This window comes from Triplophysa dalaica, chromosome 7 (assembly GCF_015846415.1).
Source record: "Triplophysa dalaica isolate WHDGS20190420 chromosome 7, ASM1584641v1, whole genome shotgun sequence".
Lineage (NCBI taxonomy): Eukaryota > Metazoa > Chordata > Actinopteri > Cypriniformes > Nemacheilidae > Triplophysa > Triplophysa dalaica.
Window position 1 is genome coordinate 20,169,156 of NC_079548.1, and position 27,683 is coordinate 20,196,838.

General features: G+C 37.8%; 1 protein-coding gene across 8 annotated transcripts in view; it reads right to left on the minus strand.

Moving 5' to 3' along the window:
• baiap2a (BAR/IMD domain containing adaptor protein 2a) overlaps window positions 1–27,683 on the minus strand; it is a 73,722-nt gene that overhangs the window by 5,798 nt on the left and 40,241 nt on the right. For 5 of the 8 annotated variants that reach the window (XR_008907155.1, XM_056752732.1, XM_056752735.1 and 2 more), the window contains exons 4-13: window positions 20,469–20,530; window positions 20,242–20,313; window positions 17,804–17,941; window positions 9,149–9,301; window positions 6,130–6,375; window positions 5,380–5,596; window positions 5,063–5,264; window positions 3,719–3,787; window positions 2,337–2,490; window positions 1,680–1,717 (exon numbers count right to left, since the gene is read on the minus strand). Coding sequence is in view for 7 of the 8 variants with exons in the window: in XM_056752732.1 (XP_056608710.1) it covers window positions 1,680–1,717; window positions 2,337–2,490; window positions 3,719–3,787; window positions 5,063–5,264; window positions 5,380–5,596; window positions 6,130–6,375; window positions 9,149–9,301; window positions 17,804–17,941; window positions 20,242–20,313; window positions 20,469–20,530 (1,351 nt within the window). In the remaining variant the exon portion in view is untranslated. The remainder of the gene's footprint in view (window positions 1–1,679; window positions 1,718–2,336; window positions 2,491–3,718; window positions 3,788–5,062; window positions 5,265–5,379; window positions 5,597–6,129; window positions 6,376–9,148; window positions 9,302–17,803; window positions 17,942–20,241; window positions 20,314–20,468; window positions 20,531–27,683) is intronic. The other 3 variants (XM_056752737.1, XM_056752739.1, XM_056752736.1) reach the window with 2 other exon arrangements.

A 27,683-nucleotide genomic window follows, 5' to 3' on the forward strand; every position in this document is an offset into this window, starting at 1 on the left:
TTCACCTGTCTAACCTCTGTCTACTCTCTGACCAGATGAAAAACACGAGAATTATGAAATGTGTCATGGGATGTTAACTTCCCATTAATATAAACAATAGATTTGCAGTTAATATTGTAAATATTTAAGTATCGGATTTAAGCATCCGTGAATATGTCGCAGAAAAAAAAAGGAATATTTTGGGTTGGCTCAATTGACGGTATATGTGTTATCCATTACAACGATTCTGAATAGTCCCTAAATTGGGTAAAGGCATTACACCAAACAAACATATTGTATAGAAATATTATATTACCATGAAGCCTCTTCATAAAATCACTTGTTTTCAAACAATACACTCCATGAGTCAATGACGTATATCAGAAATTTACACCGTATCTACACTGTATGAGACACGATAAAAAACAATAGAATGCATTACAACCCATAATAATTTTACATTTTGTCAACACTTGATGCTGCGCATCCGGTGTAGACACATTTAGCATGTGGTGCGACCACTAACATCAATAATTTACAAATATCTCATTTTGTAGCTGAAATTTAAATCTATAAAATACAGTATGATTAAGTGAATTGTATTTTAAACATATATAAACTGTAAACAAATTTGTTGCTTCTTGTTGGTTCAACTTAAAAACGGTTGCCAAGTCAATTCAACTTTAAAATTTTAGTGAACTCAATTTCTCATGGAGTCGACTAATGTTTTAAAGTTGAATTAACTCAAAATGCAAAGGCAACCAGGTAACTTATTTTACTTTTAAGTGTATCGGTTGTATGCGATTTTCAAGAAAAATATGTTTTTTAATTTAAGAAAAACTAAATTATTCAACAGAATATGAGATGATTACTTGCCTAAAGTAAAGGAAATGCAAATACTTTGTTTCAAAATACTAAAGATTAAAAAAATAGTAAACATGTTAAGAAAATGAATTAATTTAAAGATATATCACCGTCGCACAACATAACATTTTTTAAAGCTTTGGCCAATTCATAGATGAAAAATTGTATAAATCACCTAATTTAACTTTTAAATCTGCATTTACAGTAAGTGTACACCACATTCTTAATGTTAGAATAACTGCAAAATATATTAATATTTATTTATTTGTATATTGCAATTGGCATGTTGAAAATCCTTATACGCCATTGTCCCAAATTCAACATCCACATTAACCTTTTTAACAAGTCCCATTTACCTTTGATTTGATACCCAAAACATTCCTTTGGTGTGAAATGAAATAAGGGGGTTTTACTTATGATAACTCATCTAAAGACACCTAGAGACAGTGAATTCAGGGCGCACACTATGAACAGCTCTGAATCACATATACACACACAATGAAGTCAACGACAACAATGCATCTTACTTAATGATACTTCTCTTATCTCAAATCCATCTTTACACACTAACATGCACACACAAAACGGACAGATACACAACCTTCTTAATAAACCATTTTCAAGTCTGAGAATAAAACAGGGTTTGTCCTCTGACAAATATCAGAGCTACATTGCACATTTAGCATAAGCGAGCAAGAGCTAAGAAAGGGGAAAAACACAAATTAACTACCGTTCACTAACACAAGTATAACTAGCAGTAGAGTAGAGCAGTAAAGATTTGTCCGCTAAATCATTTTTTAGTTTCTACTGTCTTATGTATTAAGAGCCTATCTTACCTTGTGGCAAAGGGATTGTCATAATCCTCTAGCGCTGGCTGCAATTCCCAAAGACATTATTTCAGTGCTGCTTAGCGGCCAGAGAAAAAACATCCAAGGGTGCACCAACACAGGTTAAGAAAGGAATAAATTCACCCAAAAATAAACACGCTGTCTGCGTTTATTCGCCATCACACCGTTACAAAACCTAAACCATATATTATTCTGTGGAAACTGAACATTTTGCATAGTGTACAATGACCAGAAAGCACTATACGAGGCATGTCTTCGGTGATAAATTTCCTTGCATAGATATAAATGACTGACAGGATGGACTAACTATAGATAACAAATGGTACAGACCCTTTTGCTGTATGTTACCGTACATATGTTTTTGGAGCTCAATCTAAGCACTTGTTGTATGCAAATTGTTCTTCAAACCACCTTCCACAAACCAAGTCATGTGGACTTGTCACAATGTGATGGATTTTTCATTTTTGGGTGAACTTCTCCTTTAATATGAAAATCATGCGTGTTAAAAAGTGACCCACACCAGCAGATTACCAGCAGAGTCAGTAATGCAGGAAAGATATTAAAGCACATGTACAGAATATACAGGATTAAAAGAGAATTACAGAGAGACCCCCGTTTTATGCTAATATTTGTGCATGTTTGTACCTGTGCAAAGCCAGCCATGCTGTAGGGGCGTGGCCGAGTCTGTGTAAGGCTCTGTGCCAAAAGTCGGGCGGTCAGACCATAGTCAGGCATTGGCAAAGACATGTCCTCTCTTTCCAGCAGGTTCCCTGTGCTGCTGCTTTTCCCATGATGAAGACTACAGGACGAAGGTCAGCCAATCAATAATCGCAACACAGACGAACAGATTGTGAAGCATTTACGTGCTTTAAGAGCACCAGAGAAGAACGATCTATATGTAATCTGGACTTTTAACTACATTTAAATACTGTATGTGCATGAAAAGTACACTTATGTCTTACAAGAATACACATTGAATTATCAGCCAATGCCTGTAGCGTGTTAAAGGGACACTTCACCCCAAAAAATTATATATTTGGAAGAATGCTTATAACCAGACAGATTTTATCCCCCATTGACTCCCTTAGTAGGAAAAATGTATATATCTTTCTTTTTGTTGAACACAGAGAAAGATATTTTGAAGAATGTAGGAGAGCAAACAGTTCTGGGGCACTTTTGACTACCATTGTATATTTTCCTACTATGGTAGTCAATGGGGGGCCTGGTTGTGAGCATTCTTCCAAATATCTTTGTGTTCATCAGAACAAAGAAATGAATACAGATTTGGAACATGTGAGTGAACTATCCTTTTAATTATGAATTGTGCCCCTAAATTTGAAAAGAGACAGATCTTGATACATGCAATGGTTATTTCTAATGAAAGAAAAAAGAAGAACGAATTCCTGGACATGATCCCAGCCTTTAAGCACTGCTTGAGATAAATCAGATGTCTAACACATGATTGTATATGCCTACATACAGTAAAAGATGATTTATTTCAACATGTTTTGTAAATAGCAGATTTGGGTTTACTTGACGAGTTACCTGTGCATGCTTTCAGGTGAGAGTGCATTTTCAGATAAGAGTGAAAAAGAGAAAGACAGAAGTGAGATGGTGTGGAAAGCCCTTATATGGAGAAGAACTTGCACAAATTACAAGCTATATTAATACTGTATATATCGCTAAATACTATATATGTCATGAAAACAACAAAGGTAAAAACACATTTCTGTGCGTATGGAATGCTGTGAAATGCAGTGGAAATGGTGTGAGCTTTTCTCTGCACATAAATACACAATCTGTTCTCCTTTACTGTATTTGTGAATGAGACCCATTGTCTTGATAAAAAACATGTTAGTATAAGTTATACATACATGCTATAGTACCTTCCAAATCAGAAATCCAATCGAGTTAATATGTATAAGTAGCCTAATGCTGAAGTAATGAGAATCGAACACATTATCACACAACATTATAGAATATAATCAGTATCAGAAGTACTCTAGTCAGCAATGAAAGGCACGTACTTCACTCTTAACTTCTCACTGTCGCTGTCGGGCAGCACTCGAGTGTACGAAAAAGGAAACCAGCCACGCCTGAAAGAAAAAAAAACATTTTTATAAAAACTTCAAGGCATTGTTTCTTCAGCAATGTTATTAAGATAGCAAATGTAAAAGCTAGCATGAAAAATCTATCCTTGACTCATCCTCATGTCATTCCAAGTCTGTATTTCTTCTGCAGAACACAGAATAAGATATTTTGAAAAATGTTGGTAACCAAACAACATTGACCCTCATTGACTCCCATTGTATGGACAAAAAACCACCAAGACATTTCTCAAAATATCTTCTTTTGTATTTCACAGACATAAAGAGTCATATACAGGTTTTGAATGATATAAGAGAAAATAATCGATGGCAAAGTTTTCGTTTTGTTTTGAACTATCCCTATTACGCTCCTGCTTTTCAGACGTTCATCCTGAAAGTCTCACAGACTGTATATGACATCTTTGTAGAGCTGGAAAGGAAAATATTTTTATGCAATGACATTTTTATAGGGAACTGGTAGTATTTCTAAAAATTGTTTTTCCGAAGACAAGTTATGACAAAAAATTGTAAATGATCCCTCAAAATGTGAAGATTTACAGTATATATATAATCATACCACATGCCATTATTTATTATAGTTTGATTTGAGTTTTATTCATATTTGAAATTGGCTTTTATATTTTTATTTTTAGCAATTTTAAAATATGTTTTTGTCATTTTATAATGTATTGGTTTATTTTTATGTTGCTACACTCAAAAAAAAGGATCTTCAAAAGCTTCTTCAATGCCATTGAAGAACCTTTTGTTTCCATAAAGAACCTTTAACGTCTAAAGAAGCTTTCTGTTCTTAAGAACCATTCTTTGTGGTGAAAAAAGGTTCTTCAGATTACAAAAAAAGTAAGAAAGAGATGTTCTTTAAAGATCCTATGACTGAATGGTTCTTTGTGGAACCAAAAATGGTGCTTCTATGGCATCACTGTGAAGAAAATTTCAAGTATATACAAGATTCATAAATGTTTATTATTTTATTATTAATTATGTTTATTATTATAATTTTAGTGCTTTAAACTTATTTCACTTTATTCTTGAGGCAACATTGCAATTGTTCCTTTAGTTGAGATTTGATGTCAATGAACAGTAATGTTTTCAAACTTCAAACCTTGACGCCAACAATGGTCTCACATTTTGTGGTAATTTAATATTGGTATAATTTAAAAACTAATGGTTTTCTAGTGTAGAAGTTTTCAGATTTCTAATTAATAGATGTCTTTACAGGTCAGGGTTCTGTCCATGTTTGTTGTTGATCTACACATGAGAACTTACATCTTGGTCTTCTCATTCTCTCCATAGTGCCAGCCGTCTCTTGCCTCGGGCACCAGCAGGGTGATGAGGTCTCCCTCAGTGAAGCTGAGCAGGGTGGTGTTGTCTCCAGCAGTGTGGGAAAAAATGGCCTGGACAAGAGAGCGTCCGTTCTTCTCCAGTCCCGCTGCCATAGAACTCGACCGGGGCAGAGTCCTTGTCTCTCCTAGAGAGGGATTGGATGGATTACAAATGAATAACCAAATGTGTAAGAGGACGGGACACTGGAGACACAGAGGTGTCCATACAGTCATGTTGATGCACCATTATGATTTTCTTACCCACAGCGGTCTTGTTTTTAGCCGGCTGAGGTCGGCGGACAGGCAGGGTGTTGGAGTAAACGTCGCTGACCTGTCTCTGAGGCTGGTTTGGGGTTTGAGACTGACTCTGTGGGGATGGCGGTCTTCCCTGAGCGCCTCTTTCGTCTGTCCAGTACTCTTCCCCGTGGACCCCCGTCGTCCCGTTCACCAGAGACATGCCCTCAGGACCCATTAGCCGCTGCGATAGGGAGGACAAAGCAAGAGCCATGTCAGACGAACACACGAACTAGCAGACAGGGTCACAGACTTCCAAAAACCTCTTTGATGTACAAGCATCACTTCAGCAGTAGCGCCAATGTAATGGGTGTCGAAGCTCGGTTATTCAAGCAGCCAGGATACTACGATTGCGTGAGTGTTCTGCTCCTGGCGAGAGCCACTCGACGATAGCGCTGCGGGCTGAAGTGAGTTTTAAAGAGGTTGAATCATCTGACGCCCAGCAATCGCCGCAGTGTGAAAATGAAAGTTTATTCTTTGGTGGTTCAGACAAGCAAACAGGCATCATGATGTCAAATATTCATGAAAATGAATATGCAGAATAAGAGTTGAATATTTAGCTGATTTTCAACCAATGTTTACTGCAACATGACCAGAGACGGGTTCAGATGGAGTGTGTGTGCCCAACATACAGTATATCAAAATGAGAATCCCAAAGGCCTCAAAAACAGTGTGCAACTCGCATTGTCATGTTTGAAGGAATGAAGCCGTACTAACCCCCTGGTGGCCCAGGCCACTTCCCATGAAGGCAGCAAGTTCAGGTGGCACAGGCAGGGGTTGTGCTCCAGGGATGGGATCTGAGATGACCAGGTTGCCCTTGGAGGAGTGCATAGGGCTGGAGAGGAGAGTGCTGGAACCAGACGTCATCTGTTGGGTGATCAGCATGGCCCTCTCAGGCAGCTTGTTGGGGTCTGAACAGGCTTGCTGCCATACTGGGATCTTCTGGGTTAGCAAATCTTTACCCTACAAACAACAGCAAAGCATCAAATGAAAAACAGAGCGAATTCTGAATGAATAGGGTTAGGGTTACTAGGAGATGCCAGATGGCCATTACACTTCTTTCATACAAGTTACCATGTTAACCATACAATAGTTTTACCAAAATACCATAGTTGCTCCCATAGATACTATACATACTAAACATCTGCGACAGGTTAAATGTGGAAGAATTACAGTGGAAGGATTTTGTTCATCACACATCTTAAGGCAAGATTTGTTTTTATCTATCAAAGTACGAGCATCTGGGCAAGGGTCATTATGCTATTTTTAGTGGGCCATTGGGGGTTGTGTCATGCCGATCACGCAACCACGCTGAGAACATTCAAAAGCAAGTTGTCTCTGCGACCGTAGTTACACATGTGTATAAAATCAAATGTTAACTGTTGTGTCAAACCTCACTGCTATCTAGAGATACACAGATAAATCGGCCAATAATCTGTAACGGCCGATAAGAGCAAATTTTCACACTATCGCAGACATTTTAAAACGGCAAATGATCAGGGCGATATATACTGTCCATCAAAAGAGGACATGAATTCATGCTCTGTTTATAGAAAATGTTAAGAGTTTGATGTTCAATATTAATAGCCATTAAATGAATTAATAACATCCAGAAAGTTAAGGCGTATTTAATTTCTTCTTCAGAATCAGTCGGAATAATCGGCTATCGCTGGAGAAATTTTGTATTAGTGCATCTCTTTTACTAACACAAAAAAATACTAACACAACATCGAAATCTAAATACTGGTAACATTATAAAACCTGTAGTTTTTGAGAGTACATAAAAAACATAGAAAATGGTGAGCATCTGAAACTAAAATGGTGGACGTGTCAGTATCTGGAGCAGTTAAAGGTACAGTTCACCCAAAAACGAGAATTCTGTCCTCATTTACTCACTCCTTACTTCACTCAGATTGTTCCAAACCTGTATAAATGTCTTTGTTCTGCTGAACTAAAAGGAAGATATTTGGAAGAATGTCAGTAACCAAATCTCATAACCCATTGACACCCATAGTATTTATTTTCTCTGTTATGGTAGTCAATGAGGGACGAGATCTGTTACTGACATTCTTCCAAATAACTTTCTTTTTGTTCAGCAGAACAAAGACAGGTTTGGAACAATCTAAGAGTGTGTATATGTTGACAGAATTTCAATTTTTCAGTGAACTATCCCATTTAATGTGGAATCTATATATACGGTTCCTACGGTAAAATCTACTGTAGTGTTTTGGATGGGTGCCATGCCTCACTATGTTGTTGCTTAGGTGCTCTGACTGTTTTAGGACATTGTCAGGCCCGGCAATGCTGCACAATCCTTTCAACGTGTAATCCATCTTACATAATTCGCTTTTGTTGTAAGTGACTGTTTGTGAGCAAATGCTAATGGGTCTCTCACTTGTCGGACCACTAACAGCACGCTGCAGTGTGGGTGAGGGGCATTCGTCTCCATCCCGCCGCCCACTTCTGGTGACTCACGCACAAAACGCACTCACGCCTCCTAGATCTACCACACACACTCTCTCTCTCTCTTCAGCGCGGCCTTTCTGAACTCTTCCCACACACGCCTCCGTTCAGATCAGCTACTGGACAGGATGTTCTTGAAAACTCAGGGTTTTTCTTTCAGCCCTCCCGACAAATCCAACGTTCCCAGCAGACAGAACTGCACGTCTGGCCCATGATGAGAAGGTTACCGTTTCATACGAGCACATTATTCACCGGTAAAATGTGCTCGGAGAAACTCCCAAACACACACACAAGCGTGCAGATGTAAAAGGATGCGTTTACGCAGGTTGCACGTGCACCGGGACCCCTGCAGATCGTAATATCTGCTCCACGTGCTGTCTGGAGATTTAATGAGGTGGTTTTTAATGAGGTGGGGAAATGGCTTTGTTATTATGGATAATTGATACGGCAGGAACGCTGTACGTTGCTTCACAGGCACATATTGAATGCGAGTGCCGACAATTGCAGAGAACAAATCTTATCTCCTCTTTGCAATAAAGCCCAAACAAACTGCGCCCAATGGAGACTGTGGTGAAGGCTGATCTTTAGGGATTGCCATGGCAACTGCTGCTGTCTTCAGCCGTATTATAAGAGAGACTTCATATGCAGTGATGCTTACTATCTCACTGCACACAGAAAGCAAGAGTAGTTTCTGAACCTCAACTGGCGCAAGCTATGGCGAGGTCATGGCTTCGATTCGACTTCCGAAGACAAGAGTAAAGGGTTCAGCATCATCGTAAATAATAAAAAGACCGACTGTGATCTGATTTCGAACAAAATCTGGTCCAAACGACAATTCGTTTCACTAGTTCGCCGCAGGAAACCAAACAGAACTCTCTGGGAAAGTTTGTGTTGGCCGGTTAATACCCTCGAGCCACCATTAGTCCGTGACCATTACGTAATAGGTGGGTGTGTTTTGTATCACCCGGTCTGTGGGAAATAACACCTCATTTTATTTAGCCGAGGTGAGGTTAGATAAGGTCTACATAAAAAATAACGATAACATTTGATCAGGATGAATGCTTTTGAATGTCGTGTTGCAGAGGCTATTTGCATACGTCATGTAAACCCCGCCTCATGAAACAATGGTGTGTTGGATTACTCGAAAACCCTATGCTGTCTCTCAACGTTTTCAAGCTTCGTTTTACCCCAAAACGCAGAACGAAAGCGCAATTTGCCCGGACTGTGCCGAGCCCTAAATCGAAAGTGACTAAATGTGGTGTTTGGGTCTCACCTTTCCATGGTAAGCGCTGCTGTTCTTGGCCACGGCACACTGACGGTCCACTAGGAAACAGTATCTCCTGCGCTCCTCTGAAAGCGCAGTTTTGTAGCCCTCTGCAATGAAGGAATCCAGCTCGGTTTGTTTACTGCTGATGGTCTCAACGTACTGGAGAAAGAAAATAAGAGAACTCAGTCAGGAAGCATTTGTGGTGAATATACAGAATGCAATAGACTTGATGCATCAAAACCTAAATGCACCCTATTTGATTTGACAATGGTCAAGAGATAAGTACTAAATGGCAAAGTATATATATATCTTAAAAACAAAGCAAGCAGGTTTCCAAAGCAAAACGTTAACAACATAAAAATGAGTCAATTTTTCTGGCAATATTTCCTTCTGGTTTCAAAGGTTCAAATTTGGTATTAGGCTATAAAACCCTTTTCCCATTTAAAGTGATTCACCTAAAACTTAAAATTCAGTCATCATTGACTCACCCTCGAGTTCCAAATCTGTATAAATGTATTTGTTCTGATGAACACAGGGAAAGATATTTGGAAAAATGCTAGTAACCACACAGTTCTTGGCCACCATTGACTACCATAGTAAAAATGGTAGTCAAAAGTGCCCCCGAACTGTTTGCTTTCCAACATTCTTCAAAATATCCTCTTTTGTGTTCAACGGAACAAAGAAATTTATAAAGAAAACATTCCTACTATGATACTATGGGGGCTAAGAACGGTTTGGTTACAAGCATTCTTTCAGAATTTTCATCAGAAAAAAGACATCGGGGTGAGTAAATGATGACAGAATGTAACGTTTTTGGGTGAAGTGTTCTTTTAATTGTTCTTCTTACCACAAAGTAAAGTTTACTTTGTGCAACGTTGACATATGTCACGGCCCACATTACATCATATTTTATGCACAATTGTATTAATATGGTATTCACCATGAAAATGTTTGCGTCTACACACAAAAAAATTGTAGGAGCAGTTATTTGGTGCTTAGATTAAAACACGAGTAGAAACACGAGTAGAAGCTCTATTCACATGCGAATGAATTTTAGATGGTAATTTTTCTTATGAATACTAAAAGGTTTTTTACCCTCTCTGCTGATTGGCCCATGATCACCTTGCTGTCTCTCTCTCACATCCCCGGCGGGATCTCTGAGCTCGCGGAAATGTCAGAACCATTACAGAACTCATTATCTCAAAACATCCAGGTGTTTTAGTGCCCTATTCCAATTTACCCACAACAGGACGAGGGGGACTCCCCATCGCCCGCTGGTATCATCATCTATTTCAGTTATATTGGTCTCAATGAGACAAGCGATGAGAGAGCATTATAATGACGGGAGCACTTCAGACGCCATCAAGAATCAATGATGGGAACTCCATCAAAAAACTGCTTAAACGCAGAAGATTAAGAGGGAGTCGGAAATGTAATGGAGCAGAAAATCTCCTACGGTCACGCGGCAAAAGCTTGGGTGTGTTCGGATGAAATTTGGGATGTAAAACTAATGGCTTGTGAAAGCAGCAGGAGCGTTTTATGGAGAGGTTTGATGGGCTTCCATCTATCTTGGACATCTCTATCCGGCATGCTTTGAAAGAAGAGCTTGTTGAGAGGAATATTTACTACATGGAGAGTCCAAAAGCAAAACACAACCTCGGTGTTCACGACTCTTAAAATACTGAACCCCATTCAAACATATGCACCATGCAGTTTGATGTTGCTTCCACAGGTTGGCACTAGCTTCACACTGATGCCAGGTTGCTTTCATTGGGTTCAAGATTTTCTCATAAGAAGCGTTTAACAGAGGCTGTTCCCAATATGTTGTACCTTTGAGGTTGAGGTGGCTATAGGGTTAGCTGGACTATACATAAAATAATATGCTATAAGTAAGTAGTAAGTATCTGTAATGTCTGATTCCTTGAGGGAAAACGGACAAGACTTTTCTAAGTCCGAGTAACAAAGGCAATATAACCTTTGGCTAAAATAAAGGATTTTTACTCGTATAAACCTCAAAGGCACCCCCCTATATAAAAAGATAGATCTTCCTAGCAATATTTTATTATTAATTCATGTTTCAGTGACATTATTACAAAAACATAATTGCCTTCTTTAATGCTTAACAGACCATTAATTGTTGTAATTTCTTAGAAATGACATTAAATGACAGTTGTATTTGTTAACATTATTTAATGCATCAGCTAACATTATCTAATAAACAATACTTTTTACAGCATTTATTAACTTAGTTCATTTTAATTTTAGCAATTACTTACACATTTTTATAATAATAACAGTTGAACATGTTAACATTAGGGAATTAACAACAAAGATAAATAAATGCTAGAAAACGGCATAGAAAAACTTTGCTGGAAGTTTTGAAGCAGGTTTGCCAGTAACTTATAATAACTAAAATATTAAACATAAACTTACCTTTTCTTTTAAGATATATTGGGTCACGTTTCTGGCCATGTAAATATATCGTAATTTAAAATTTTTAAATAGTTTTGCTAGGAAACAAGCCCAAATTGTTTTTGCAGCATTACTGTGCCAATGCCAGTAATGAGATCAGTCTCGTCTTGCTCATTTTCAATCTTAAAAGTCAAAGTGTTTAAATTTTAATTAAAGTTTAAAAACAGTACGAATAGTAAAGTAGTATTAAGAAGTAATCAAATCTACAGTAAGTTACTGGCAAACCTATTTCAAATCTACGGCAACGTTTTACAGCGTATTTTTCAGATTTGTTTGTTCATGTCAGTTAATGCACTTACTAATGTTGACAAATACAACCTTATTGATAGGTGTTACCTTAAATATTTTACTCATTCACAAATTTATGCATAGACCACCAGAAAGGTCAAGGGCCCCTGTCAGATGTATTATTCCTCATTATAGCACATAATTCCCCAGATATGTACGTCCCCATAGACTGCATACTGAACATACAGATCTCTTCTCACTTCCACTGAATTACAGACCTGATGAAAAACCAATCGCCGGAATAAAACATTTTAGACATAACTCCTCTATGAGTCATAGAGCTGCATACTGCAGTGTGAATGACACGCACAGAGGTAAGACGGCACAAGAGGAGGTGAAATGAGGAAACATCAGAACATGGAGAAGGAACACGCGTGACAAACAGACGCATTACAGGTCATGACAGCAGATGGATGTGTGGACAGGCGTGATGATGAGGTGATGGATGGAGAAGGCAGGACCCTTCCGTTCACATATGAAAACTGTCACAAGTACTCAGTCAGCAATATGAAAGATGTTACACAGGTCATGTGGTCTTTTAATGATATTTTTGGCCTTTTAGTAGTACAGAACAATACAGAATAACCTGTGACGCTTTACTAAGCAAACTGTCGTAGCTTCTTTTCAAACCATTTTTATCATAAACTGGCCAATCTGGTCTGAAACAGACGTGATTAAAACTTGCGTCTCACCCAAACAAGGATCATGTGTTAACCACGAGGCTATGACTCACATGCTACTTTATTATTGAGCACCCAAACTCTGTAAACATAACAGTGCAATGCATTCTGGGAGCTGCCGAACCAGTCCAACGCAACCATTACGATGTACATTTCTCTCACAGAAGTAAAGCAAACTGAAACCACAGACAGAGCGCCAACAGCGGGATTACAAGAACTGGCCATTTTTGTTTCTGTTTCATGAATTTCCATTTATCCTCTTATCTAAAAGGAATTTTAATCAAATGTACCACCGTAACCACAAAAACAAATACAAAACAAAAAATCCAACGATATACTCGTCCATGATATCCTTTGATGTACTAATATTATTCAGACGAGAACACGCATGAGGATTTTAATAATTCAGCACCTTTGCATTACCAAATGATACCATTTGTCATGGCGTCCACTGACATACTGTAGATACTATAGCTATTGTTACCATGGTAACTCGGTTATAGCAACCACTACAACCCAATAATGATAAGTGACTAATACTGTCCTTCGGAAAACAATGGTTTTACTACAGTAACCTCTACAGTACAGTTTGTTAGTTAGAGTAAAACCATAGTAGACAAAATTACGCAGGATTTTATTTAGTTTAGTAATAGTTTAACTATAAGCATATAGTTTACCAACGACATTTGACCCATCATTGTAAAACTATGCAAATGGCACTTTATCCACACAGTGAATGTGGATACTATAGTTGAAGTATAATAAAATAATGCTTTGGAAAACTCCCCTGGTTTTATTTAAAGATTTCTTAAGAAAGTTAAAATAGTACTTTCTTTTTTAAGCAAGGAATTCACGTCTGTAAAAATTAATGACCAGAAAAGATTCTCGATTGGTCATTGGCAAGTATAGAAACTTGTTTCATTTTTGCCCCTGGCTGTGTGGTACACGGGTGGTGGAATCTCTCTCTACACTAGGTCTGAAAGAATAATAGCGTGCTGTAACGTACAAAGACATCTCTAACTTAAACGCTTCCCTGCTGGGTCTCCCGCTGCGTCAGCCAGATGTAGCCGAGCCGCAGCTACTGTACACACATTTCTGTGACATCAGCAGTCCTTCATCCTGTGGCAGAGCGGCTTCCTCTACAGGAACAATCCGGTGCTCTCAGGATGGAGTCTGCGAGGCTTCGCATGTGTTCCTCTACTCTAATTGCTTTCCAGAACCAAGCCACACCATTCAGAACAATGACATGTGTGTTAATGTGCGATATCACAGCTAGCGTGATGGTCTCATATCCCCGGACCACTCAACTGAAGTAAATCATTTGTTAATTAACATCTTCAGAGAGACTTCAGCGACTTATTTCAGCAGAAACAGGATGAAGGAAAAATTCAACCGCAGGACTGAATGTACGAGAGGAGCGACAGCGAGAGAGAAAGTCAATTAGTGAAGAAGTAAAAAAACAAACATGGCTAGTCAGAGGCATGATTTAATGTTCAGCTTTAAAAACACTGCATTTAATCTGTGCCTCTGTCATGAAAAATTCAGACTCAGCCTTAGGACTTAATCTAGTAGGTAGTTGTAATGGCCGATAACAAAGTTATCTCGAAATGTTGTTGTATGGCTAACCGAAGCTGCGTTAGCTTCTAGCGCGCTAAATACGCATGGTCAAATAAAAGCATTAAAATGACAAAAAACAAATGAGCTTCTACGCTTACACGCCAGCATTTCTGGGTCAACATCTGCTTAACAAACAAAAAGCATCACTTTTGAGATTTTAAAGAGTAAATATATTGTGATTTTTAAGGTCCAACTTTTATATAAGGAGTGTTCAACAACAAGTTTACGTACATAAACGGTGTGAAAACGCTTTCATTTTCTAATAATAGGCAGTTCTTATTACCTTACTGCTTGACCAACTCTCAAATGATTCGTTTGGCGATTCATTCGTCTAATCCCCTCTTTTCTGTCAACCTACTTTGATCTGATTGGTCAGATGCTGTGATTGGTACACAGAGTGATGCAAATCTGACAGGGAAGAGAAATTAGAACGACAAACGACTCATTCGTGTGATTCAGAATCAACTCCTTTTTCCCCAAGCAAATAACTTTGTTATTCGTTCACTTTCAGCTTTACATGACTGCTTACATTCACACACAGCAACATTCCACACTGCATGAAACTGTAATTTTACAGACATCCTAATAGTTAGTCTTTAAAATTACCATGGTTTTGTTATAGTAAATAACAGTAAGAACGAGATTTGTTCGATTTCCATACATATAGCCTCATTTATATACTATTATATGAAGCGTATAGTGAAAAAGACAATAGCGGTCAATTTAACAAAGTACTAGCGACATAAATTGTAATGCAATTTAGGAAGAATGGCGCTTAAGAGTACCCGTTACATGTTCTTTTAGGCAACAGAATAGCACGGGGTCCTAAAGAAAACCGATTTTGAGAAGAGACTCGATTCGTCATGAGATCGGTTTTCCAGATTTTACACAGAGTTTAGCATTTTTTTTCCCGATCAAATATTTTACCTGAGAACTTAATCTGAAGAATGTTAAGCATAACCCTTGCTAAATTCTGTTATGGGTTTACTTTATTTAAGAATAAATCTTATGAGAGGAAAAAGCCAAGATATCTTTATCTACACATTTGCTTCTGACCGTTAAAACTTGATTTCCATGAAAATATCTTTAATACAATTTAGTGATGCCTTACATCCTTCAAAGAAACTTCTCAGGTAAAATGTTCAGTGATTTGAAAGACGTTTAAGTTTTACTTGATTCTGTATTTTCCTGAGGAAAAATGCATTAAGCCGTCTGATATACAGTAATCTGGACAAAGTGTGTGTGTACACTCAGACTCTGCTTTATCAGCCCCTGTGGTTCTTGACTTAATCAGTTGACTTTTCCTGCTGACGCCCAAGGCACTATTTACATTAACTAGAATCAGAGGCAAAAAAAGTGGTCTGGTAGTCTACAGCAGGCATTCAGGAATTAATCTTTTAAAAACTGGTCTCGCACCTCCCCAACTCAAAATACATCATACAGACTGCATCTAAATACACATCAAAATAACAGTTTACAAACGTTTTCAACCCTTTTTAGACCAAAAGAGCCACATTTAAAGTCAACAGACTTAAACCTCTGACATCTTATCAGCTGAACTCTTTAACAATGTACAAAGTTGCTAGGCAACCCTGCAGTTTTGCCCGCTACTATCTTCAAAGAGTATAGAACACCAGGTAATACCACGGCGAAACTCCATGCTTTTTGGGAAACAGAGTGGCCACCATTTTGGGGCTTTATAACAGACATGGTTTCTAGCGATCCAAGGCTTTTGTCATCATGTATTGTCATCATTCAGGTTGAATTCAAAACGAATTTCAACCCAAAATGGCTCGCTGGCGCTTTGGAAGAAATGGCACGTTCTATTGAGTTTCACTATACAAACTGAACACACCCCGTTTGCAATTGGTCAGTTTATTGGCAAACCACAGCTACGCTGATATACTATAAAACATCAGTCATGTGACACTGCAGAAATATTTCTTAATTATTTGCATGAATAAATCAAGTAGTTGATCTTATCAAATATGGTGTTATATCATTCCTGTTGTTGGTGTTTTATAACAGCTTGCATTGTGTATTACAAAACTCATAAACCTTTCTGGAATGTGTTTTCTTTGACAAAAATCACAAAACTCTGTGGCAGAGAGTGAATCAGCACGCAGCCAGATCTGACTGTCTGAAGGGTATCTGGCAGCAGACGGACATATTTGTCAACCTCCGGCAGGACCGCGTTTCATACTGTTCCACAGCAGTCATTCTGACAAATACCTGTATCGCTACTGTTCTTCTAAAACCTCATATCTCCATATTTCGGGGGTTTTATTTTTTTAATAAATCATTATTAGTCAGTCATGTTTGTCAGTGGGTTTTGTAAATATCTTACTAGAAAAAAATATTAAAGAATGCTTGTTAAGTTTGATGACACTGTATTTAATTGTTTAAAACGGGGGTTTTATAAACTTTATGATGCCAAGGACTCTCAAATAACATGAACTTCTTTCTAAAAGATATCCATCACTAAATGTTGATGTGTAATGAAACATTTAAACCAAGTTAGATTAATAGTAAATATAGTATTATAAAGACAATATATTTTCTGTATATTTCCGTTATTTCCTTACTTAAAAAGTAGTGTTTTTTACATTTCTTGTAAAACAGTGAACTGATGTAGATTTTTTTTTTGGGGGGGGGGGGTGTTTACACAAGGCATTTCAGGTAGATCTGGGTGAGCATTCGCTTTTAGTTAGAATAAATCTTTTTTTCCGACACTTTCATTTGTGCTATTTTACGTGTCTAATACATAAATGGGCAAGTATAACACACCAAAGACACACAAAAACACGTTTTCCACCATATGACCCCCTTAACAAGTAAAAACTATAGAACAATACTGAAATTAACCTTGTATTTTCATAAAAAAACTAATCTAGTAAAACTGACCTTAAAACTGAAAAAATTATTTGTTTTTTAATATTATCCAAATTAATTAAAGTGTCAATCTGTAACTTTTTTGGTTAAAAATAAAAAGACTAGGCAAAAGACTGCAGCTTCAATGATCTCCATGAAATTCACACATATATACTGTACACATTTACTATACTGACACGTGTTGAGATACAGTACAGTACAACTATGAGACTATTACTGGTATCATGGCTCTATAATGGGGTCAACCGGGTCATTCTTTCACACCAGGTGGACCACGCAAGCATCCAGAGAGGCTCGAGCCGGAGAGCTCACGCTCAGTCATTCTTCGCTTATTGATTTGTGTCGGGTCTCCGCAGTCCCGCTGTCACAGTGTAAGACTCCTCTCAGCAGGCCAGCATTCACACACCTCAATTAAGACTTCAGGTTAATGCCCATCCCGCTGAATCTTACACAGAGCTCAGAAAACGTAGATGCCTACATGTGCACCACAGCCGATATGCGGCAGTGCTGTTTGTATACACGCCTACATCTTTTCTCCCACCCATTGCGTTCTCTCTGTCACAAAAGCCTCGCTGTACTACTCGCATCCAGACGCTGTTAAAATCATCTCGGCATTAACATGATGTAGGTGGTCTCACTGAACCCGAGCCTCTCCAACCACCTCCATGCCTTCAGCGACACGTTGGATCAGCTCGGCAGCACGGGGGCTCACCTGCAACTCCTTCTCTCCGTACTTGGAGGGGTTTTTGCTGCCCTGGCTCTTCCTCCGCAGTTTCTTCAGCTCCCCCTGGCACTTCTCCAGACTCTCTCCTTTGCTTTTGTGTTCAATCTGGTACTTCTTAAGAGCCGCCTTTAGGAGGAAAAACACAAGAATGTTGGTACGTGCACAAAAACAGAACGCAGTCACTGCATTGACAAAGACACGGGAGTCAAGGCTCACAAATCAAGGCTGAATGGAGTCACAAAATCTCTTTTTACAAAACCAAGTGAGCTGCCTTGCAGTCTACATACCGTAAGAAGCTGCTTTGTAAAGCAGAAATAGGGTTTTGACTACATTAAATATTAAAATCTCATGTTTTTATTAAATTCAGCTTTGTTTATGCTTCTTGAGTGCATACACGACACGACTAAAATGCTCAAATTAATACACAACAAACAAATACAGACTCCAAATAAAACAAGACACTCGCTAGGCAGCTTACTAGGGTTTGGAACAGATCTGAAGGATTGTGTTTCATGTTTTAATGTTTGTAAAACTAAGTGAAGGTCTCCATTTCCAACTGCACAACATGGCTCACGGTCAAATTCTGGAGGCTGAGACACTTGGCTGGGAACGCTTCTAGATATACGAATCTTCTCACATCCTACACAAGGTACGCTGAGAGAACGATCTCTAGAATCCAAGTCTATAAATAGTTTGGCTCAACCAGAGCCTTGCACAGCAGGAATGTGTCTACAAAGACGGTGTTGCATGTGAATGATGGTGCAATTGCTTCGTCTTTGCAGAGAGACCGGCAGATTCGGCATTTCCAGCTATGATCCCCCTCTCAAAACATGAATGATTCACGATGCACTGCAGGAATGAATAAATAAAAACAATATCTGAGATGGTATGAATTATGCTATTCTTCTGGAATTCATGAACTCACTTTAACCATTTGGGGGAGGGTTGAGTTGAGATTTGGCATTGAGATTTGGCGTAAGGCCCCGCTGGTAGATACCGCAACTACACTACACTCCTCTGATAAACACTTAACAGCACATTGTGAATTTTTCTGCATGCATTATGATGAATGTGATTTGTGTTCTATAATACAGTAGATGTTTAACCATTGACCAACTTTTTTGGATTCACAGTGTGAATAAAATAAGCAGTATTAAGTAATATGAAGTGACCTATACATCTCAGTTTACTGGCTTGAAAGGGAAAAAAAATCAACAGAAAGGAAATAAATCAACAACAAAAAAATTATAATCATAATAATGAGGAAGGTAAGGGGGAAAATTAAAGAAATAAAATAAAAAGTAAAAAATTAGATAATAAATTCTGTAAAAAAACAACAAAAAAGGAAGTATATGGAAATAAAATGACTTATTAAACAAAACATAAAAAACAAATAAATGAAAAGTTAAATATAAATGAATCAAAATGTTAAGGAAAGGGGAAAAATAAAATAAACAGAAATCAAAAAGATACAAAAAATGGTAATAAAATAATTGGTAATAAAAAATATATATAAATGGTTATGAAATGGTAAATATTTTATTTAATACCATAAATGGTAAATAAAAATGGTAATAAAAACTCAAAAAATTAGTTTGGAAACTGAGAAGGGAAGTATACAAAATTAAACGGTAAAATAAAAATAAATCATGAAGTATAGGGAAATAAAATGAAGTATAGGGAAATAAAATAAAGTATAAACTAAAAATAGGAGCAAATAAATGATAAGATTTAAGATATACAGGTTGTGAATGTTTGGCCCTAAAACTAGTAACTGCCTTTGAGATGAATAGAAATGCTTAGGAATAGTTTCCTGCAGCTAGTGTACAGCAACTTGATTTATTGTGTGCCCAAAAATCTGGACAGCTAAACTAAACCAAGATCTTAAATGAAGACCTGATAATGGTCTCTCGAGCAGAGCCTGGATGTGTTGCTCAGTGTGTGGACTGAGAGAAAAAAAGTGTTTGGTTTCTAAGAGGAACAACCGCAGACTATTCTCCCCAGTGCTGAATATGGCAAGACAGCGAGCCTTTAATTTTGTCTGAATACAATGTGATGACAAGCGACGCCCAATCCCAGACGCCCAAACCCCCCCAATGAACTGCTCCACACAGCTCCTCCTCAACCCACTCACAATCTAAAGATATCTCGCTCTGCACTCTTCCACATACACTTTCATCTCTCACAGATTTTGTAGTTTCTTTTTTGAATGTTTGTTGAAACAGGAATGATGGGAAAACAGTAAGACGTGAGACATTTTGTGCAACTACTGACAAATGGATGCAGGGACATTTTGTTCCTCTAACCCAACCATCTTAGGTTTGATTTCTAGAAAAAGTCTGTACTGAGTTTACTTTGGATAAAAGCATGCAGTATATACTGTTTTGCATAGTATGTGACTGACATTAGATGTGGTGTGTACATACAGTCAAGTATCTGGCGTCCAAATCCACCTTCTTCTCCAGTTCTGACAGCAACTCATTGTGGAAGCATTTCAGCTGCAAAAGAAAGTTTCAATATTTTGTCTTTTTAAAAACTTAAAAGCAAAGATTTGTGTAAACCATACACTGCCAAGGGCTCAAAATGAAGCATGATGAGCCGTCACACTATTTAACAAAGAGGTATAATGCACTACAGGGAAGAGTGTACACACCATTTCCTCTAACTGCACTTGAATTTGCCGGTGGACCTCTGCCATCTGAAAGAGCACGTCCCCTGCAGAGAAGAGGGACAGACATCAGTCAACGAGAGGACAACAGGAAATGACATCATTATCATGTGCTTCAAGTGTGAACCAATGTGGTGAGGTTAAAGAGAGACAGATTCTGAGGAATGACGAAAACAAGAGAAACCAGAAAGGAAGAAAGGAATAAGGGAAGGAAAGGAGAGCGAGAGGCGATATAGAAATCCCAGCGTGCACTGCGACCATGCCATCACACTAGACACACACCACAGGAGACAAGCAAACAGAGGGACGATGACACACTCCAAGACATTAAACACAGACAACATAGAAATTAAAAACAAAAATGAATCCAATGAATCTAATCCAAACAAGAAAAGAATCGTGCAGCACGTCCCTGCTGAAATAATGTAAATTTGTTTATAATGTTTTGCTGTTTTTAAGATAGTCAAGCTGGTCCAGTTTGATGGTTTTAGACAGGTGACCAACTGGACAAACAGGTCAAACCAGCTGCAGACCTGCTTGACCGGTCTGGAAAACAAAAAAACGAGTCTTAAACCAGCTAAAAATCAGCAAATTGTCATTTCTTAATAACTGCTTTTCATCAGCCAATTGCATTAAACAAAACCAAAAAAGTCTTGCTCTAACACAAAAGTTATGGAAAACAGAACCTCCATTGGATTACTGACTTTATAAAATGGTGCCAAAAGCACTCCAAGACACCCAATTAATTATATAAAAAATCTGAATAAACTTTTATTTTCTATTTATTAAACATATATACTATATAAGTAGCAGAAACCTTTGAAATGTATGCTGTTTGTAGTCTGACAATGCTGGAGTGTTCGATGGCTGTCAAAATGTTGCGAAACTCGCAAAAGAGTGAAGAAACCAGAAACAGAAATAAAGTAAAAAAGGCCATGCAGCTGATAAAAGTCGTGTGGTTTTCATATACCTACATGCTGCTGCTTCTGAATATGCAATGCATTGTGAAGAAAGGAACAGACAGTGAGCAAAGCACAAGAGAGACACCGTGAACAGAACACACAGCAATGGAAGACAACAGAGAGCCGCCCTGACCCGCGCCGGTCTAAAGTTAGCTGGTTCACGATGTCTTGAGCGGTGCAAAGCGGAAAGAGTTGAACAGTCAGACTAGTGTATCGGCACACGCAGACTCATTGGAGAGTTTGAGCTGAACAATATAAGCGCTCAGAAAAGAGGCTTGTTGATTAGCTGGAGAGAGATTCAAGAAGGTATTTGTGAATTATCATAATTGCCGAAAATGATTAACTATTTCATCAAACACAAATAGGACGTTTTTTCAAAATGCTTATCAAGATTGAAAAAGAAGAAGTAACAAAGACATCAAATATAAAGCAGTGTATATATTGCCATTAAGTTGCTTTGCAAATAGAAACAAGACCATGTTTATTTGTTTCTTAAACGTGTGTTAAAAAAACGATTATACCATGGTCTGCTTGGATACTGTATTCTGATTGGCTGGAAGTTGTGCATTTAAAGCCTTTAATGCACGGTAGCTCCAGTCAGTTTGATTACATTTAAAATTAACTGACAAAATAAACGTCATTTTAACCTGTTTCCATCTAAAATGACACTCAAGTAGAAAATCAGACGAGTAAAACGATAAACTACATGTATAAGGTTAAAGTGAAGTGATCTTGAAGATGACACCCTCATTTAAGCCATACTTCTTTTTTTATAGGCATGTAGTTCATTTTCCAGCCTTTGCATATTTAACATAGAAAATAGTCTCCGCTTGACCAGAACACATATCTGACACCAGAAAAGCATTTATAAATCACATACTTACAGACAACCTACAGTGCTGTGAAAAAGTATTTGACCCTCTAGATTTTTTGTTCTTTTTTGCATATTTGTCATGTCTAAATGATTCAGATCATCAAACAAATTTTTATATTACTCAGAGAAAACCAAAGTAAATGCAAAATGCAGCTTTAAAATGATGGTTGTATTTATTAAGGGAAAAAACTATCCGAACATTTCTGACAATATGTGAAAAAGTAATTACCCCCCTTGGTAAATCATGAATTAACGGTGATGAATTAAATAACTGAAATAAATTTCAGTAGACACACTCAAGACTAAATACTGCCAGAGCTGTTGAATCAAGAAATCACTGAAGTAGAACCTGTCTGACAAACTGAAGTAGTCTAAAAGATCTCAAATATCATCACATCATGCCGGCATCTAAAGAAATTCAAGAGCAGATGAGAAACAAAGTAATTGAAATGTATCAGCCTAGAAATGTCATTTCTAAGGCTTTGGGACTCTCGCCATTTCATAAAAAGCGCATCATACCAACAGTCAAACATGGTGGAGGTCGCGTGACGGTCTAGGGCTGCTTTGCAACTTCAGGACCTGTATGACTGGCCATTATTGATGGAACTATGAATTCTACCAGAAAATCCTAAAGAAAATGGGTTGTGACCTCAAGCTTAAACACACTTGGGTTATCGGCAGGAAATGATCCAAAACACACCAGCAATTCCACCTCTGAATGACAAAAAATAAAATAAAAAAAGGTTTTGGAGTGGCCTAGTCAAAGTTCGGACTTAAATCCAATTGAAATGCTGTGGCATGAGCTTAAAAAGGCTGTTCATGCTCGAAGAACCTTCAATGTGGGTGAATTAAAATAATTCTGCAAAGAAGAGTGGGCCAACATTCCTCCACAGCGATGTGAAAGACTCATTGCGAGCTTCCAAACGCTTGATGGCAGTTGTTGCCGCCAAGGGTTTGAATTGTTTTTCCATTAATAAATAAAAGCATCATTGAAAAACTGCATCTAGAATTTACTTTGGTTTTCTTTCTGCAATAATACAATTTGCTAGATGATCTGGATCATTTAAGCCTGGCAAATATGCAAAAAATCAGGAAGGGGCAAATACTTTTTCAAAGCACTGTGTATGCTGTTAATAAAAGCATATGTTTATAAATTCATCACATCATTAAATTGCTTATATGGTGTGATTGCTCCGGACATGCTTTTGTTATATAAAAAAATGAAAATATATAAATAATATAATACATTTTACAAGTGTATGTAAATTTAGTTATGCTCTAAATTAAAAAATCACCTGAATAAATACTTGAGCACATGTTAGCTCTAGTTGTGCTTTTTGGGGCATAATGCTATAAAATTTGATCCAATTATTTGCACTCAGTCATTTTCTAATAATCAAAATAAATTCAGCAGCTTGATTGCAGTTAATCATGTTACAAACACATCAACACAAATCTCAACACCGTTAATTAAAACAGTTCAACAACAAAACAGTCCTGGTCCTTGATGCTGATTGGTCAATAGCATAGCTAAGACCTACTCACAGAGATGCTATTAATATCACTACACAACCGACTGTCATTTTTGTTGCATAGCAACATTATGTTAATGCTTCTCGAACCATACCGCTTAAAGTCCCAGTGAAATTAAAAATGACAAAGTTTATTTTTTCATGACAGATTGCAGATTATTGTAAATAGTTTATCAATGTGGGTCTTGTATGTCCCTCATGAACTTCAGTTAAAATCTGCAAAAACAATTCTGTCCTGTAATGACTATCCATCTTAAATGACATATGTAAGACGGCTTGGGCGGAGTATCCGTTAACTCCTCCCCTTCAACTGTCAGTCTGCTGCCAGTTCCATTTCAAAATGCAATGTCTGTTTTTCATACATCAATCAAATGGCAGAGAAAGACGATTTTGCTCTGAAATGCATCGATACGGAAGTAAAAAGCAGTCGCAACTACCGGTTCACAGGGACTTTAAGTACAGCATATAGTGCACGATGATGACATCACGGCATTCCTTTCTATACGTGTTCCTTCAAGCACAAAAAATCTCATGTCAGACTTTGGGAAAAAAGGGAAAAGGGGGGGTCTGCCTCATAAGTCTGCATCTACACAGCATGCCTCCGACAGTAAAGCGATTAAACATAATCAGCTGAGCTCACCAGCCTCCAGCCTCACAAACTAATGAGGTATTTTGACTCTTCTTAGCACTTGGATCAATTAACAGATGCAGTGCTACGACCTGACACAACACACACACACACACCTGATACAAAGAGGCTACATACATACATACTGTAGATAAATATAGCCTTCACACCTCTTATGCATGCTTAACCAAACTACCGTGTTTATACACAACGGGATTATTTACAGTGAATAACAATAAAATGTGGGTCTGTTCCTCACTAAGGGCTCTTATATTGCTCCAGAAGTCTTCTTTTCAGTTGAGGACAGCCAATTTATTCTTTCTTTTCATTTTCAGTATAGCTGATTTCATTATGTAACAGAAAAGTGACAAAACTTAATGAAAATAAGTGCAGTTTTTTTGTTTATTTGCTCTGTTGTTCGGTTAAACGCACTCTTTTCAAAATACCTTATTTTGTTTTCTGCATAACAAAGAAATCAAACTTGGCATGGGGGTGAATAATTGCAACATTTTGGTGTGGACTCTACCTTTAATAGCTTTCTTATTGCACATGTACATTTTCACAAAGTTCTGCTGTACTGTATGTACGTTTCCACAGATACAAGCTCCTCAAACAAAAAACACAGACACACCCAAACCTTCATTCCAACTTTAACTCAAGTTCCTTCCTTGATCCGTCTTTTGAGCCCCCCCTCGCTGTGCATCCTGTCAGAAAGCCTGTTTTCGTTTCGTATGAAATCAAAGGGAACCAGGTGTACTGAACTTACGTTAGTAAGCATATTATTGTTTACATGAAAACACATCAGATTGCACAAAAGATCTGATGTGTAGAGCAAGTTTCAACAACAAAGACACACACAAAAGTTTTTCACAAGACTTGAGTCAGGGCTGATATGTCTGACAGGAGCTCCTGGTGTGCAGGTACATTAAGCTTTATGAAAAAAGGACTTCTGACATCCGCATTCCTCCTGGTCTGTGTACAGATACCTGATTGACAGACAGCACTGGGGCCGGGATGCGGTCACGGCCTGTGTGGAGAAGTTCGCATGGCAAGCGTGTGCATGCACCTCCCATGAGGACACACACGAACAATACATACCTGTCAGTCAGGGACGTTTTCTCAGGAAAATCTCTGCCCGCAGTCTTGCATGTCACTACTAGAAGAATGCAAAACTACATACCTTGCAAATGTGCAGTATAAGAGGATCACATTTGGTTTCACCAGACAATTGAATGTTTCAAAATTAAACCAATTTTAACAAAATTAATTCTTTCATTTTCATATCATCCCCAAATTGTATGACTTTCATCTGCAGAACACAAAAGGAGAAATTTCAAAGAACGTTGCTAACCGAACAACCCTGGACCTCATTGACTTTCATTGTATGAACACAGATCACTGAGACAAAATATGAAGAGTTTGGTTTGAAAGCGCTCTAAATCCGTTTTGATAATTTGAGTAAAAATGTGTTTACTTTACAAAGAAAGTGGAAAGATGAAAACCACTATTTTCTGCTTCAAAGTTTCACATAGCATTTTTAGGTTCTAGTAACATGCAAAATTCATATCCAGATTTTTATTTTAAAAGATTCTTTACAAAATCTGATCATTTTCTCTCCCAAATGCAAAAAATCCATGACATTGTTTTGTTAAAATGCAATAAATCCATTGAATCAATATAACAGTTATTTTTCATATTCAAACTGTTGACATAAAGTGAGTTGATCCACATATGACTTTGAACTCAATACAATACTAATCTTACATACAAGCACTGGACTTAAAATACATTCAATCAGTCATCGCTCCAAAAATGAATTCAATGGGTCATTTTTTTAACGCTATAAATGAGTGCCTTATCTTCTTAATCTCCTCATGTAAATTATTTGTTTTCGATGGCTTGTTGTTCGGAAAGAATGAGGAAACACGACGGAATAACACGGAGGCGCATTTTGCGTAAAATTAAAAAGTGACTTTTCAACACCGAAGTGATACAATACTGATTTGGACTTTGCTATGGTGTTTATGGCGTTTTGGAACCAAACTCGTCATATCTTCTTCTTTGTTCCACAGACGAACAAGTCATTTAGAGGGTTTTGAACTTCATGATGGGGAATAAATAACAATTTTATTTCCCCTTCCAATAGCATCTTTAAAATGTGCAGCTTTTCAAAAACATCCTGCAAAGCTAAAAGACGCCTTAATAGCGTATATTATTGCAAATCTACATTTAAATAATACAGTAGATAGACGCAAAAACACGTCTTGTCAGAACTGCCTCTTACATAAGACGCTCTTGCATTTAAAACCATCTGCTGTAACCGGTGAGCTTAGGGATGAAACAGACGTGTTTTCAAAAGTTTGACTGCAAAAAAGTTTACTTTTTAATATTTCACTTGAAATGACTTGACACACTGCCTATGGCGTATAAGACAAAACCGAAACCGTTGTGCTGTATCCGCTAAAGACGTCTGTCTGCATATGTGTCCCATCTTTAGTCTCCACCCAGACAAAGATGCGTGTCAGCGTGGGTATGTGTACGTCTTAAGTCAAAACAGTCAAATATTCCCTCTCATCAAACATTTATGGCCGATCACCTAAAAAGCACCGCAGTGTCATCATGGTTTATGAAAGTAATACAAGTTGCAGAGAGACGCGACAGCCGCAGGCAGACCCGACAGGCCAGACCAGTCTGGGAGGAGGTGAACGTGTAGGAGAAGAGAGTGAATCACTGACAATGGTCAAGCGTGGATCATTACAGGGTGTCATGGAAACAGTGGCAACGCTGAGGTCTCATGCCAAACCGAATGCCACGATTCTGAAGAACAAAATGGAAGACTTTGAATTTCAGCTTAACAAAACTGCACAGCATCTTTTGTCTTTTTTTTGTAGAGAAAGCAGATTACATCATTACCCATGCTGCCTGCTACTGACACCGTATTACGTATCCCATGATGCACTGCAACAGCCAGGACATAAAATACTACTCAGTTATGTCACATTTCATTACTCATGCAGTCTTTTGTTCACACATACAGTGACTTTACAGGCACAACGAAACCCCAGTGCCATTGTTGGTCATAGTGATCATGACAGATGCAATATATTACTCATAAAAAAATATGATTGTAAAGCCAAGGATCTGTTTTATGACAGTACAAATTCACATTTGAGGTGACAGAGTTGGTATATAAATCACAGCAAT